The sequence below is a fragment of the Magallana gigas genome, chromosome 7 (genome assembly GCF_963853765.1).
Source record: "Magallana gigas chromosome 7, xbMagGiga1.1, whole genome shotgun sequence".
Taxonomy (NCBI): Eukaryota; Metazoa; Mollusca; class Bivalvia; order Ostreida; family Ostreidae; genus Magallana; species Magallana gigas.
The window spans coordinates 20,302,631-20,317,863 of NC_088859.1; the positions used below are offsets into that span (position 1 = coordinate 20,302,631).

General features: G+C 34.6%; 2 protein-coding genes across 2 annotated transcripts in view; both read right to left on the reverse strand.

The window, feature by feature from the left end:
• LOC105332998 (nucleolin) overlaps positions 1–15,233 on the reverse strand; it is a 209,623-nt gene that overhangs the window by 68,724 nt on the left and 125,666 nt on the right. The gene's annotated exons all lie outside the window — the stretch shown is intronic.
• On the reverse strand, positions 8,026–13,675 carry LOC109619349 (neuronal acetylcholine receptor subunit beta-3). Its single transcript, XM_034456910.2, has 5 exons — positions 13,492–13,675; positions 12,528–12,572; positions 11,553–11,668; positions 10,175–10,701; positions 8,026–9,289 (listed from the first exon to the last, which is right to left on the reverse strand). Exons 2-5 carry the CDS (start codon positions 12,567–12,569, stop codon positions 8,931–8,933), a joined length of 1,044 nt encoding a protein of 347 aa, XP_034312801.2. The 5' UTR covers positions 12,570–12,572; positions 13,492–13,675; the 3' UTR covers positions 8,026–8,930.

Below are 15,233 nucleotides of genomic sequence, written 5' to 3' on the forward strand. Positions count from 1 at the left end.
CTCTCTCTCTCTCTCTCTCATGAGACTCAGATAGTGATTCATGCATGTGATGATTTAGTATAATTATGTTGTAAGGAACGATATGAATATAAAAGAAAGAAGTAAGAATTTACACGGATATGAAGAGAGTTTTTCAACATAGAATTTAGTTCGATATATCTTAAGTTTTCCTGGCTTTTATACGATTTTGATATTTTACATGCTAGGAAAAGGTCAGAAACGACGCCAATATAAAACTGGAAAGTCACTGCCCCCAAGTGGATATCTCTTAAGATATTTAGTGAGCAGTTCCTGTATTAGGGAAAACAGGGAAGAGTTTAATTCAAAAATAGAAACATATACTTTGGAAAATCACAAAAATACTGAGAAATCCGTTTATTTTTACACTCATATAGTATACACTAAGGAAATTATATGGGTATTCCAATTTAATTGCAACATACTTAGTACTATATTTGCCTTTTAAAATTCTTGTGAGAAAAAACATCTAATATCTTGAAGGGGTGGGGTGGGGGTGGGTGTTGGAATTGCATCAATGAACATATGCCAAAGGCCAAGGACACACGTAAAGTTTCTCATTTTAATATTTTTGGGAATGTGCACGAGAGTTTAAGAAAATTCACTAATTGAAATATTTTTGAAATTTCCAATTTGAGGACCACGTTAAACCGAAACAACGTGTTCAAGGAAATTGTGTACTAAAGTTGCTGTACCCCTTTTTGTGGGGTTTTATTTATGGTTCAAGTTTTTCTCACTTAGTCAAGGCTTGAAAATGTGTGTTTAGAATTTATATATACATACTGTGTCATTTTTAATCTTAAGTAACGTCCATTGATATTTTTGAGCAAGCCTTTTCCTATTCATCTTTAAAATTCGAAATACATGTGTTAATTTTGATGCATTTGACATAGATATTTGGTTACTTTAGATAAAAAAGGAATAGCTATATGAATTATCTAAATAGTTATTTGCTAATAAAATTAAACAATTTAAGAGATGAATATTCCCACAGCTAAGCTATATAGAGAAAAATCTCTCACATGAAAATGCGAAGAAGCTATTTTAAGTAGTACATGTGTTTTCAATCGATTGCATAGAATAACAATAATCCCCTTCAAATCTCTCTCTCTCTCTCTCTCTCTCTCTCTCTCTCTCTCTCTCTCTCTCTCTCTCTCTCTCTCTCTCTCTCATAAATTCTAGCTTTTATCATGCGGGTTATGATTAATTTAAGTGTTATCTTTTTTTTCTTTTTTTTTTTACATAGACAAGCTTTTAATTAACTTTAAATTACCCGAATTCTCAAGCAGAATATATACGTCGATCATACTTAATGTTTTTCCATAACTGTGTATTTAAGAATAAAATTTGATGTCATAACACCAAATTTTATTTGTAGAAAGATACTAATATAATACTTAAGACTATGGGGTCACCGGGACCCACCATCCTTATATTCGAGCGTTTATAATCAAATGTTTAACCAAACAATGCATTTCACCTTACGTATACTTAGACATGTCTATGCTCTCGATGTTTTAATTCGAAATAAATAATAAAGATCGTAAGGTAGGTGATGTTCCATGGTAAAATTTCTTTAATATTTGGAAAATAAAAATCAATTACTGGTAGATGGTTCGGAATGGATACTCTACCTGCCCGCAGTAAAATTAAAAAGAAGTTGCGGTCTATATTAGACAAAGAACACATCTAGATCTCTGCAGCTACATGTAGTATATGGTCACCTAGGAAGCCAAATATGTACGTCATAATTTTAAAAATATTGCCAATACAAAACTTAAAAATTCGAAATGTTATCTTTATGTTTACATCTAACGCCCTTTAACATGCGTTTTAATTGCTTACTGCTGATTCTTGATTACTTTCTACATTTCCAAGTAAGATTGCTTTTTGTTAACTTTCAAAATAGGTTTTTATTATCGATATTTCGAGATAAAAAGAAATGAACCTTGTTCAAAATTACTCTAAATTTCACAGCGTTTTTGACACTACAGAGGAAAGGCGATTTATAAGCCAATATTTTCCACATGCAGACAGTAACTGTTTTATGAAAATAAAAAAAACCCAACAACAATCGTATAGATAAACCATAGGAAGTAGGATTCGCCGCCCCCCCCCCCCCCCCTCCCCCCACTCACACACACCAACACCAACTCCTCTTAAAAATATTTAGTTCCAGGGGTAGATCCAGAATGTGAAGTTAGAGGGGACGTCAGTATAAGACAGGGAGTCTGGAGATGCCGCTTTGTGGCCTCCAGATGGTCCAGGGCAAAGTCCTGTTGGTGACCCAGGGGGCAAAGCCGGCCCCGGAAGCTCCAGGATTCTAGAGATTTTGTAGGGTAAAAAGGAAGTCTTTAAATAGACGTTTGAGATATTTCTTCTCGTGATTACCGGTATACTTAAAGTAATAAAATTATTTACAATTTTTAAAGTTTGTAGATTTAAGACCTACAGTCATCAAATTCCTCTGTCTTGTGGAAATCCAAGAAACATATCCTTTTATTTTTTTTCTTTCGAATGACTGTAAATTAATCAGTTTAAAAACCAAGTTCAATGGGACAATGTAAATTAATGAAGTTTTAATAAAAGATACATGTAACTACATATACCAGCTTATATTATAATAACAATGGAAGAGTCGTTAAAACACTAGTTAGTATAACCAATTACTTAAAGGTGGGTATATGGGTGACTGGTCATATTTGAACCCAAGGACAGCGTAACCAAAATGTTTTTTCCTGGGTTTTTTTAGTTACACCATTGAACACACGCGTTTTCTTCATATTGCACCATTGAAACAGTCTAATGTAGAGAAATCCCCCAAGTTAAAAAAAAAGATAATTAAGACTCGCAAGTTGTACATTTTCTTTGCCAGAAGGAGTATGATTTAACTTTATTTGATAAATGATAATTGATTAATAAGTAAGTAATAGAAAGCGTTAGACTTTTATGCATCCCCCATCCTTTGTAATGTTTAGAACTAACCTACATTTTCACTATAATCAAAAAATGGACCCAGCAAGTACATCTGATTGAAATTGATTAATAACGATACATGTACATTGATTTCTTTGTTTTAAATGATGGGGTGTATGGGTCGTATTTGACAAAAAACAGAATTCTTAAAAAGTCGAGCTATTCAACGGTAGTATTTTGTACGTAGTTATACATGTATATGTACATTAATTAATGAAGCAAACTATCTAAAAGTTATTTTGATATTCTTGGTTGCAGTTCGCCCTTACTCTTAAATTCACCTCCTTTATATCTAGATATGTCATTAATAAAATGGTAAAAACTTTCCATTTTAATTCATATACATGTAAATATGATTAAATTAGAGCGTATAATACAGCAATGTTACAGTATGAACAATATTATATGTTTGCACTGCATTTTATTTAGATTAAATGTCTTGAGTACGACTTTGAGAAAGCTTCAAAGCTTACTCAGAAAATCGCATTTTTGTACTCTGCCGGAGTACGAGTAGGAGTATGAAAAAGTTCTATAACCTCGATATCTTGAGTAGGAGTACGATTTGGAGCATGGAGTACGATTTGGAGTACGAGATCGTACTCAAAAAAGTTTTATAACCTCGGGGCCAGGAATTTAAATATGATGCGCAGACGATGTATGATATTTTACTACGATAGATTATACGGACTTATGTAAATTATCATGATAGTTTATGACACAATTTTCTTTATATTTACACTCAGTGAACCCCCCCCCTCCCCCCTTTATAATATGTTTGCATAATAAGTCTATGACGTTCATATTGCTATCAGTTTTTGTCCGTCGACGTGCGTCGTGACTCGTGCGTTAACAATTTTACATTTTTAACTTCTTCTTAAAAACTACAAAGCTGATTGTTACCATTATTTGTGTGAGGCATCTCTATGGTAAAAGCAATATAAATTGTGAAATTCATGGCTCTACCACCCCCGGGGCGCCACAGGTGGGGCCAAAAATGCCAAAAAAAAAAAGCCAAATTTTCAAAAATCTTCTTCTCTTCTCCCACACATGTGAGGAAAAAAAAATTATTTATGATATCCATGAAACCCTCTACCAAAATTGTGAAATTCATGACCCGGGGGTTAGGGGTTCAGGCTCTAGGGTGGGGCCAATATGGCCGTATAGTTAAATTGTATTTAAAAATCTTAGAAAATCTTCTTCTCTACTCCCATATATATTTGTTAAAAACTAAATGCATGATTATGATGTCCATGAAGTGAAATTCATGGCCCTGTGTCAGGGGTTCAGGACACGGGGGTGGGGTGGGGGGCAATATGGCAATATAGTGTTAATGCATATAATGTTTAAAAATTTTCTTCTCTATTCTCGCACATCTGTATAAAAAAACTGACTTATAATTATGTTTACCTGGAAGTCATATACCGAAATTTTAAATTTCATGTCCCCTTGAGTATGGGTTTTGACTCTAGGGCAGGACCAAAATGGATGTATAGGTGTTAATGCATATAATGTTTAAAAATCATCTTCTTTACTCCCACACACCTGAAAGGAAAACTGAATTCATGATTTTGTAGACAAGATCTTTAAGTTTTTCGCCAAAATTATAGGTTTCACAGTTCTCTTTTGAAAAATTTCAGGCAGGGAGGTGGTCTTCATTACAAATTTATAATTTTTCTACTCCAGAATGAAACCTAATTAAATGCATATATGAGACTACTCGACAAGTTTGTGTATGTGTTATATGCTACTCAGGTGACCGTTAGAGCCGATTGGCCTCTTGTTAATAAAAAAAAAAACCCAGCCAGACTGAAATCTACACGTACGCCTCGTTTATCGATTGGTCGAAACTTACTGCGAGCTCAAGAGAAAATCACGGACTGCACAAAATAATCATGGTGATGTTAGACTCAAATTCCCATTGGAGACGATTTGGCTGGGGTTTTTTTTTTTTTAGCTAATGCACTATGTACATTAACAGTAATTTAATGAATCATACTTACTTTTTACAATCAATTTATTCATTTGTTAAAAAAAAGACTGGACAAAGTTTCCGGCATTAATCTTTTAGCGGCGGAAGCGAACTCAATAGCTTGTTTTATGGCTGTTCCATCCCCGAAAAAGAGCGTATAAGAAGGCTTTAAAGCGACCGTACACCTTCTTATACGCTCTTTTTCGGGGATATGAATAATGGATGGAACAGCCATAAAACATGCTATTGAGTTCGCTTCCGCGGCTAAAAGATTAATGCCGGAAACTTTGTCCAGTCTTTTTTTAACAAATGAATAAATTGATTGTAAAAAGTTAGTAAGTTTCATGTATTTCACCATTGGGCCAAACTTTAATAATGATGAGGTTCAAAACCTATTGCAGACAACGATATTTGTAGTAACACGTTTCATATAAAGAAGGAGAACTGTCCATAAAAGAGGCGAGGGACGCTAGAGATGTGATTCTGAAGTACGTGCAGTGGATGGTGCTTCTTTACAGAAGAGCTTGAAAACACGAGGAATAAGAAAACCGTCAAGCTTGATAGTCGTACTGTGTTGCTTTCTTAAACACAACACTAGATGACAAGTATTAGTCAAGATAATGGACGCCTTAATTTCAAAGAATCGAATGCATTTTCAAGAATAATATAGAACAAACGTTTTTCGAGGATTCGGTTCTATAATAGGAAAATAGCAGGTGCTTTCTGCAAACAAGCAAACGTCTTTGAATGACAACATATTGGAGAACTTATAGGTTACTGTTGTTAAAAGAGTTGTTGGATACTGTACCTTGTAAAGGTCGACATGGAACATTTTTATAAGTAAAAAGGTCACCTCTACCACCTCTACTGGTAGAACAGACAACAGCGGACCTTTTACATTTTTTGGTATCGACTATTTTGTCCGCCTCTGATGAAATCAAAACGTTCACATATGAAGAGATATGGTTACATATTTCCATGCCTTTATACGAGTGGAGCAGTGAATTTAGAGTTTGCCTATATATAGTCTAACAACTGATTTCTTTATCGCTTCCTTCCAACGATTTACTCATGTACATGTAAAACACACGGTGTCTCCAAGAAAGAAGACGTATATATGCTATGCGATGGCGGAAACAGATCCCAGTATATAGCTAATGTGTTCGGGGAAAGATGGATATAGGAGTATTAGTCAGACGCCGTCAGTTGCCAGTGTTTCCTTTGTCTTTATCAACAAAACACAAATTACAAACTGTTTATTACTACATGTATATTAAATATAGAACCAAACCTCCGAGTTCAAAAGGGTACATTCCCAGAAAAATAACGAAATTTTGATTTTCTAGAAATATGCAAATCTCAACATCGTATCCCTAAATCCTACAAAGTTTCTTGATATTCTGTGCTGAAGTGTAAGTGTGAGAGGAGTTGCGCTTACAAACCGTTCGTTACTATGTTCAATGTTTGGCCAAAATATTTAGTTAAAAAGCTCGAATGAAGATATGGGGGTAAGATAGCGCAAATGCCCATTTTTTTTCCAGTCGTAAATACAATTTCTAATTTAATTTTTTCAATTACTGGGTACATATATTTGATTATGTTAAAATACAAGTTTACAAAAGGACAATTTATCACTGTTACATTCAGTTTTGAATATTTTAACAAATGTTAAGGTCAGACGACACGTTCCTCGAGAATCTTTTTTGTATCTCCTCGTAATAAAGAGTTCCAATAAAAAATATTAATTTTATAATTACTTTAAAAATGATCAAAATTTACTTATATGTGGTTATATATCTAGATGGTCGAGTGGTTAGAACTGTGGCGGCTCACTGTCAGAAGGGTATTGGTTCTAGAGGTCGGGAGTTCAAAGCCCCGCCCCGGCGGATATATATTTCTAATATATTGAATTTCGCTGTGGTGTAGATGTATTTATTTTTATAACAGCAATTCAAGTGTATTTTGAAGAAGATTACAGACATTGTAGGAAATTGCATACTCTAGTATTTTGCAGAAATGCCTGGTAAGGTACCCTAATTTTTTTGCAAGAAGGCTTGTCAAAGTAGTAATAAACCACTAACAAATTCCTGGAAAAAGTTATCTAAAATTGAGGAACGTGTCGTCTGACCTTAAAACAAAAAATAAACCCTTAAGTTTCGGTGGTATGGAACCCACAATCTAAAAACTCTAGTTCAGTAAGCCTACCTTATGTCTGGTGCTCTAACCACTGAGCCATATTAGTCACAACAAAGTGCGGTGTTTAAATGCTAAATGTGACTTTGGCCACGAATCGACGGACTTGTATCATTTTTCTAAAACGTTAAATTGTTGATATACAAAAGGTCATTTTTAAAGTATAGTGGGTCATCTCTCCACGTTTTTGTTGATTGAAATCGGTTTGTTTCCATTAAACCTTATTTAGACTATGACAAAAATATGGAGCTCAGACGCACTCTATGAAAGAAAACACATTTAAGTTCTAAAAAGTGACACCATTTGGAGGTTTTGACACGCATACGTTAGTTTGAATCAACATATTCCAAGTATTTAACACATTAAAGAGTTACAAATCGATGTTATGTTAAATATACATTGTTTTTAATAACTTTAAAAAGAAATTATCAGATTTGTTGATATTTTGATTTTACAGTATCTTATCTCTCTTCATATGGGCATTTTACACGCCTTATTCACCCATCTTCTTTTTTGAAAAATAATGGAATTGGAATTTCCTGGTAAATACATATCTTAACATTGTGTCTTAAATACCTACTAAGTTTCACGAAATTTCTTGATAATATATATAAAGAGACCAACCCCCCCCCCTTTAAAAAAAAAATAAAATGGACTGACTTTTGGACGGATAAAAAATTTCATATATATGTACCTCTCGCAACTTTGTTGCGGAGTTTATACATAGAACGTTTGGCTTTACAGTCAAAGGGATAAAACATTCCATGCTTAAAAAATAAATATGCATAAATTTATTATTTGACATATAAATAGTTTTCTTTAATTACATTGCAATGGTTGGGAAATGTTGCGATTATGATAAAAAAGAATTTAAAAAAATAAGTAATCGGTATTTTGTTTTTAGTGTAACATGACATAATGCATCTAATTCATTTTATTGATATGTGTATTCTATAACGAAGTTATATCTAATTTTTAATTCCAGGTTTCTTAAAAACTGTATTTTTACAATAATAATGAACAAATTCCAATTCTAACATGATCATGTAGCTACATTTTAACAACCTTCAGTACTACGCCTTTTTTAAAACACTTTCCTTCAGATTTGGCGCTTTTCTGTTCTTTTATAATTAAGTATAAGCATGGCTCAACATCGTTCGTTAAAGTATTCAGTACTATAGTCTGTCCCAAGTTATTGCTTCCATCGCTTTTTGACGATTTTTAATAAAAATACACGTACCTGTGAAAGAAATACAGTTGAAATCGATATAAGGGAATATGTCCAAAATATCTTCATTGAACAATGATCATTTTTCACTCATTAAAGTTCACAGGAACAAAAACAGATTTCTTACGGAGATTTATTATGGGAAATGTTTACATCTTTTCTCCATTCGGAAGTACTCGGGATACCTCGCGCAATTTTTCAACGTCATCATCCGGGCTTATCAATGGCTGATGCAATGTAAAATCCCCGTACACTTTTTATTTTTGGATGTGTATTGAAACCTGAAGCGGTAGAGGAGGCTTTTAAAAATAGATTATCTGGACATTTTCATATTAGTGGATGAACGTAGTTTGAGCACAAAGGTATTTATGATTATCGAAATACATGTATCAAGCAAAAAGTGATAGAAGCAAAAACTCGGGACAGAGTATAGAGGTTGTTCTCTACAAATGATGAGAATGTTTGTGAATACCACGATTCAATTACATCTTATGGTCTACCGTGATTTGGAAATATCCAATTCACAATTTCTCATGCGATAAATTATCAAGTATAATGATGAATTATAAACACAAAGAGAACTACAAAAGTGAGCAGCAGAAAGGTGGTCGTGTAAACTTTAAAAAAGAATTTGTCAAGAGCTTTCGACACTTCCGGCCATGACAGTTCCGGTTGGAATGCCTTGCGGGGAGACCCTTTATTTCCATTTTTGTCATTTTCAATTTCATCAACGACTTCGCTTTTCTTGCAGCAGTGATTGCGTTCCATTTTGTTGGCGACAGAGCAAATTCGGCGGATATAATTTGGAATGGGTTGGTCTTCCGTACTGAAGTGACATTTGAGCACAAATATGGTAAGCAAGATAGCTACAACTCCCATGGACAGCATGATAATAAGATACACAGCTGGAATGAGAAAAAACCCAAATTATGATGACTTTTGATAAATTGTTGATTGAATCATTGTAATTTTATTATACATTACATGTCTTGAATTCTGTTTAACTTCATTCCCGTGTGGGATCAAATATCGTGTTGGGTGTATTATGTTAATGTAAAAGAAAATTGATGCATTAAACAACCTTTGAGATCGCGTTACGCGAGGCTTTCGATAGTTGCTAATACGTCCCTGATTGAAAATGAACGCATAAAAAATACATGTATCGTAAACTGAAAACTTTTTAATGCGTTTTACACTCAGGGACATATTATATAAATAGTGCCTGTTTGGGAGGGTAACTGTTGAAATTAACAACCCGAGACAACCATTGTCAACCGACGCGAAGCGGAGGTTGACAGTGGTTTTCGAGGGGTGTCAATTTTAACAGTTACCCTCCCAAACAGGCACTATTTTTTCTATTATACTGAATGTCTAAATTTTAAAGAAAATTTTACTGCTTTTATATAAAAATAAGCGAATTCTATGGCGAACCGTACGCGCATAATATACTCGCATGTAACAATTCGTTCTGTTACCCGTTGCCAAGTGCTTTGCTAACGCTGAGGGTAATAGAACGGATTATCAACTGCGTCTAAACCAATCAGATTACAGTATTTAACATGAAAGTATAATAATAGTAACTATCGTACTGTATTCATAGTCGTGGCGAACCAGTTTTATAAATATCTCTTGTGATTCGCGAAATAAATTCGTCGCAAATAAAATGGTTTACAGTATAACGTCAAGTTTTACTTTTGTTTTTTTTTTACATAAAAGTTAGTTTTTTTTAAATCTTAATTGTATAAAAATGGCACCAACATAGACCTGTAAATTATTGCAGAATAACTTACAAAGTACAGGCGTATGAAGAGAAGTAGTTGGTGTATCGGCAGACACGATCGTCAGGTACACCGCAAAAGCGAGGAGTGTAGTGAGAGAATATCCCATTTTCTCCCCAGAATCAGCCGGAAGTTGAAATACAAAGCAATGTAGGAAGCCTAGGAGTACCAACGGAAGGATTGTATTCATGACCTGATAGGTGGGTCTTCGCCTATACTTCATCGCGTAGGTAATCTGCGGTAGGCTACTCGCTCCTGCCGTTCGCGTGTTCGACGTCACGCTATAGGACATGAACTCCCATTCTCCGTCGGGTTCGTAATACGATAAATCCACTCCTTTTCCAACTAGATTGATTTCTACATTTGTGTATCCCCATGTGGTGAGCTCTATATCACACTCCTGTTCGTCAAAGGGATAGTATGTGACGTCCGTCGAGCACGAGGTCTCATACACTCCACCTGGGGTCCAGGTGAGGGTTCCATCATTGGTTACACGGATGATGACTGTGTCATCGCTAATTACCGCAAGCTCGTCCACTCTGAAAAGAAAATCAAACTTATTTTAAAAAGTTTTCAACTAAATACATTAACCTACAAAGATTCCTTAGCGCTCATGACTTGAAAATAATAAAACTTTAATCAAGAACTAGTAGTAGTAATATAATCGAAAGAAGTTTATCTTGAATGAAAGCAGTTGTAAAACGTTAAATATAACGAGAATTTCAAACAACATCTGTGTAGATTATCCCAGGAATTACACTTGTTATCAACAAAATTTAGCTTTTTGTAATTTTTTATGCAGTTTAACAACAAGAAAAATGAAGTTTTCAACTCCTCAAAGTACAAACACATAAGTATCTTGACTAACAAAGATTCCTTGACTGACGCAAAACTGACCGGAAATATCAAGGCTCTAATAAAGTAGGAGTGAAATAAATAAAATTAATTTTGGGTGATGTAGTTGTAAGCCGTTTTACTATATACAAGTGATTTCCCGTTTTTGTTTCAAAACATTTTTTATGTGGATTCTCCTATGAATATTACTTCCAGTCAACGGAACTGCAGCTTTTTATTCTATTTCTTTTTTACATACAAAAATATGCGTTTATGTACAGACATAAAATATTTAGATGAACAACTTTAAAACCCTGCAACCCTCACAGTTCTAGTACAAATATTCATATCCCCTGTTCTGATTTATGATCACAAATCATATCCTAAACCAAAATGGATTAAAATGGGATAGCGCAAGAAAATGCTAACAATTTGGTTTTAAACAATTGACTTATAAGCTTCGGACTCGATGTCTTTGCTCTATATCCAAGCTTCTGGCCAAAAAAAACTTGTTAGCTCAGAATTGGTCCCTTATGGAGCCAGGGTCATTACTTACGAATTTGTAACTGAGAGTGAGGGGATCCACACATAGTCCTGGGTAGTGTATATAACAAGAATGTCTGAACTATACGCTGCCTCAGCAGTCCAGTTCAAGCGAGCGTCCGTCCACTCCTAAAAAAATGAAGAATTCTTTTGAAAATATATAGATTGCTATTGTACTTCTAATCCAAGAAGGTAAACACGTAATTGAGCAAAATACTATTGTGATAGAATTAAACAATAAAATGCTTTCTTTGGTATTTCATGGGGGATATGAAGGTTTGAAGGCATTGCTACCCTCCTAATCCGCATGAATCATCAAAGAAAGCATTTTGCTGTTCATATTTACCTCTTTCCATTGACAAATTAATAAATTGATTGTAAAAAGTCAGTAAAATTAACTAAATTACTGTATATGAGCAAAATGAAACAGCCGAATCGTCTCCTAATGGAATTTGAGTCTGATATCATCATGATTATTTCGTGCAGTCCGTGATTTTTTTTTTAGGTCGACGAAGGTTTCGACCAATACATGTAGATTTCAGTCATGTCAGTTTCTACAGAGCTACGAATTGCAATCAATTTTCGTAAGAAATAGAGAGAATCATATTAGGTGGATGTAAATATACTTGATATGACAAAGCTGAAACAATTATTTAGATTTTTTTCACTTCATCATAGATTTTTATTATTTATTTGATTAACTTATGAAGATTATTCTCCATGAGGACAGAGGTTTTCGGCATTTTATCAATATTGATTCCTTTCAATTTGATGTAAAAGTAGTTTGATGTAATTTGTGTAACAATGGACAAGATGACAAGTTAGCTTATTGCAATATTTGTCGCACTGAACATTCAACATGAATGCAAGAGTATCATTAACTTTTAAGATAAAAGTAAATGACAACACCAAAAGCAGAGCTACGTTGATTTTATTGAAAAAACAATATTATGTACGGACAAAAATCCTATATAAGAAGTATACTCACCAACGAAAAATATCCTGAAATTTTCATCAGCTGATCCCTCATGCTCTAAAAAAACCCACACAAGATCGTATACAACACTGTTTTCCAATAGGGGTCAGCATATTGCATGATATAATGCAAAGATTTTATACAGTAGTCAATTATTTTCTAGTCTTTGCTGACCCTTTTTCAAAAAATGACATTTGATCATTTCTAAAGTTTTTTTTCTATGCATACAGTATGAAATCAAAGTACTGAAGTACTGACGGGAGTTGATTTTATCGATTATTATTAATTTTAAAATCAACAATATGTTATTTTGCATGGCAAGTAGTTTCTAATCTGTATTTGAATTACGCAAATATGAATTCTCGAACTTTTCCGACAAGAATTTCGAGAAAACCCCATATGAATCATGTTGTGTAATATTTAAAGATAGAATTAATTCCATCAAACTATGTATCAGTAATCGAAATATTTCTAAAAATTGTACACATGTCTGGATCCAAGCAATATTGAACTAGTCTCGTTCGACCAGACACTCGACTGTCTCCGTTAATCTCCGACTACCAAGAGAGACTGACTGTTTGTCGGAGATTACGGATACAGCCGAGCGTCTGGTTGAACGAGACTAAATTGAACTCTGGCGTAGGAATACATACGACTACAAAATATATCTAAATTGTTCCTACTATTTAAAATCTGACTATTTTCAAAGTATTTATAAGTACGTTTCCTTGAAAATTAATATTAAGCATACAGTACACAGCATTTTCTAATATTTTCAAGATCTTAGTCTTGTCAGCGGTGATGATTTGTGCTTAGGTCCAAACACTGTTTCACTTTCGGTTTGCCAGAGTAACTGCATAGGAGAGTTGATTAAAATCAACTCCCAAAAACTAGGCGCCGTCGTTTTGGCATTAAATAGAAACATAAATGCTTTGATATTGTAATGATAATAAGTAAATATAGCTCTATACCGTACCAGTGAATTTAGAGTCAGGATGTTGAATTTAGCACTGACTGTGACTTGAGAATCTGGTCGAGTTAATTTATTGTAACTGTTGTTCGTGAAGAGTAGAGTTCTGAGGTCGTTCTCCAGACCGTACGTAAACGCTGCATCGCCATTGTGGAACACTGTGAAAATCGAAGGAGATTGCTTGTTTACTAGTTTAATCAATGCATCAATAATGATTATATATAAATGACATTTCTTTCATTACCCCCGTTGTTTTTTGTTAAGATGATTACATTTAAAACCCAAGAGCAGTCGCGATCGTCTTGACTTGTTAGCTAAGGAGCATCAATAACTGTATATTAAGCAACGCAACAGCTATTGTTGTCAGTGTTTTAGCTCACCTGAGCTGAAAGCTATTCTGATCACATTTTGTCTGTCGTCCGTCTGTTTGTCTGTCCGTAAACTTTTCACATTTTCAACATCTTTTCAAGAACTACTGGGCCAATTTCAACTAAACTTAGCACAAATCATCCTTAGGCAAAGGGGATTCAAAGTTGTAAAAATTAAGGGCCACACCCGTTTTCAAGGGGATATAATTAGAAATTAATGAAAAATTTCGAGAATTTTTCAAAAATCTTCTTCTCAAGAACCAGAAAGCCAGGAAAGCTGAAACTTGTGTGGAAGCATCCTCAGGTAGTGTAGATTCAAAGTTGTGAAATTCATGACACCCGGGGGTAGGGTGGGCCACAATGGGGGGTCGAAGATTACATAGGAATTTATATATAGAGTAAATCTTAAAAAAATCTTCTTCTCAGAAACTAATCAGCCTGGAAAGCTGAAACTTGTGTGGTAGCATCCTCAGGTAGTGTAGATTCAAAGTTGTGAAAATCATGACCCCTGGGGGTAGGTGGGGCTACAATTAAGGGGGGGGGGTCGAAGATTACATAGGAATTTATAGAGTAAATCTTTAAAAATCTTCTTCTCAGAAACTAATCAGCCAGGAAAGCTGAAACTTGTGTGGAAGTATCCTCAGGTAGTGTAGATTCAAAGTTGTGAAAATCATGATCCCTGGGGGTAGGATGGGGCCACATTGGGGGGTCGACGTTTTACATAGGAATTTATATATAGAGTTAATCTTTTAAAATCTTCTTCTCAGAAACTAATCAGCCAGGAAAGTTGAAACTTGTTTGGAAGCATCCTCAGGTAGTGTAGATTCAAAGTTGTGAAAACTATGATCGCTGTTGGTAGAGTGGGGCCACAATTGGGGGGTCAAAGTTTTACATAGGAATTTATATAGTAAATCTTTAAAAAACTTTTTCTCAGAAACTAATCAGCCTGGAAAGCTGAAACTTGTGTGGAAGCATCCTCAGGTAGTATAGATTTACAGTTGTGAAAATCATGACCCCCGAGGTAGGATGGGGCCACAATGGGGGGGGGGGGGGTCGATGTTTTACATAGGAATAAACAGAGTTATTCTTTAAAAATCTTCTTCTCAGAAACTAATCAGCCAAGAAAGCTGAAACTTGTGTGGAAGCATCCTCAGGTAGTGTAGATTCAAAGTTGTGAAAATCATTATCCCTGGGGGTAGGGTGGGGCACAATGGAGGGTCGAAGTTTTACATAGGAATATATAGAGTAAATATTTAAAAATCTTCTTTTCAGAAACTAATCAGCCAGGAAAGCTGAAACTTGTGTGGAAGTATCCTCAGGTAGTGTAGATTCAAAGTTGTGAAAATCATGATCCCTTGGGGTAGGGTGAGGCCACATTGG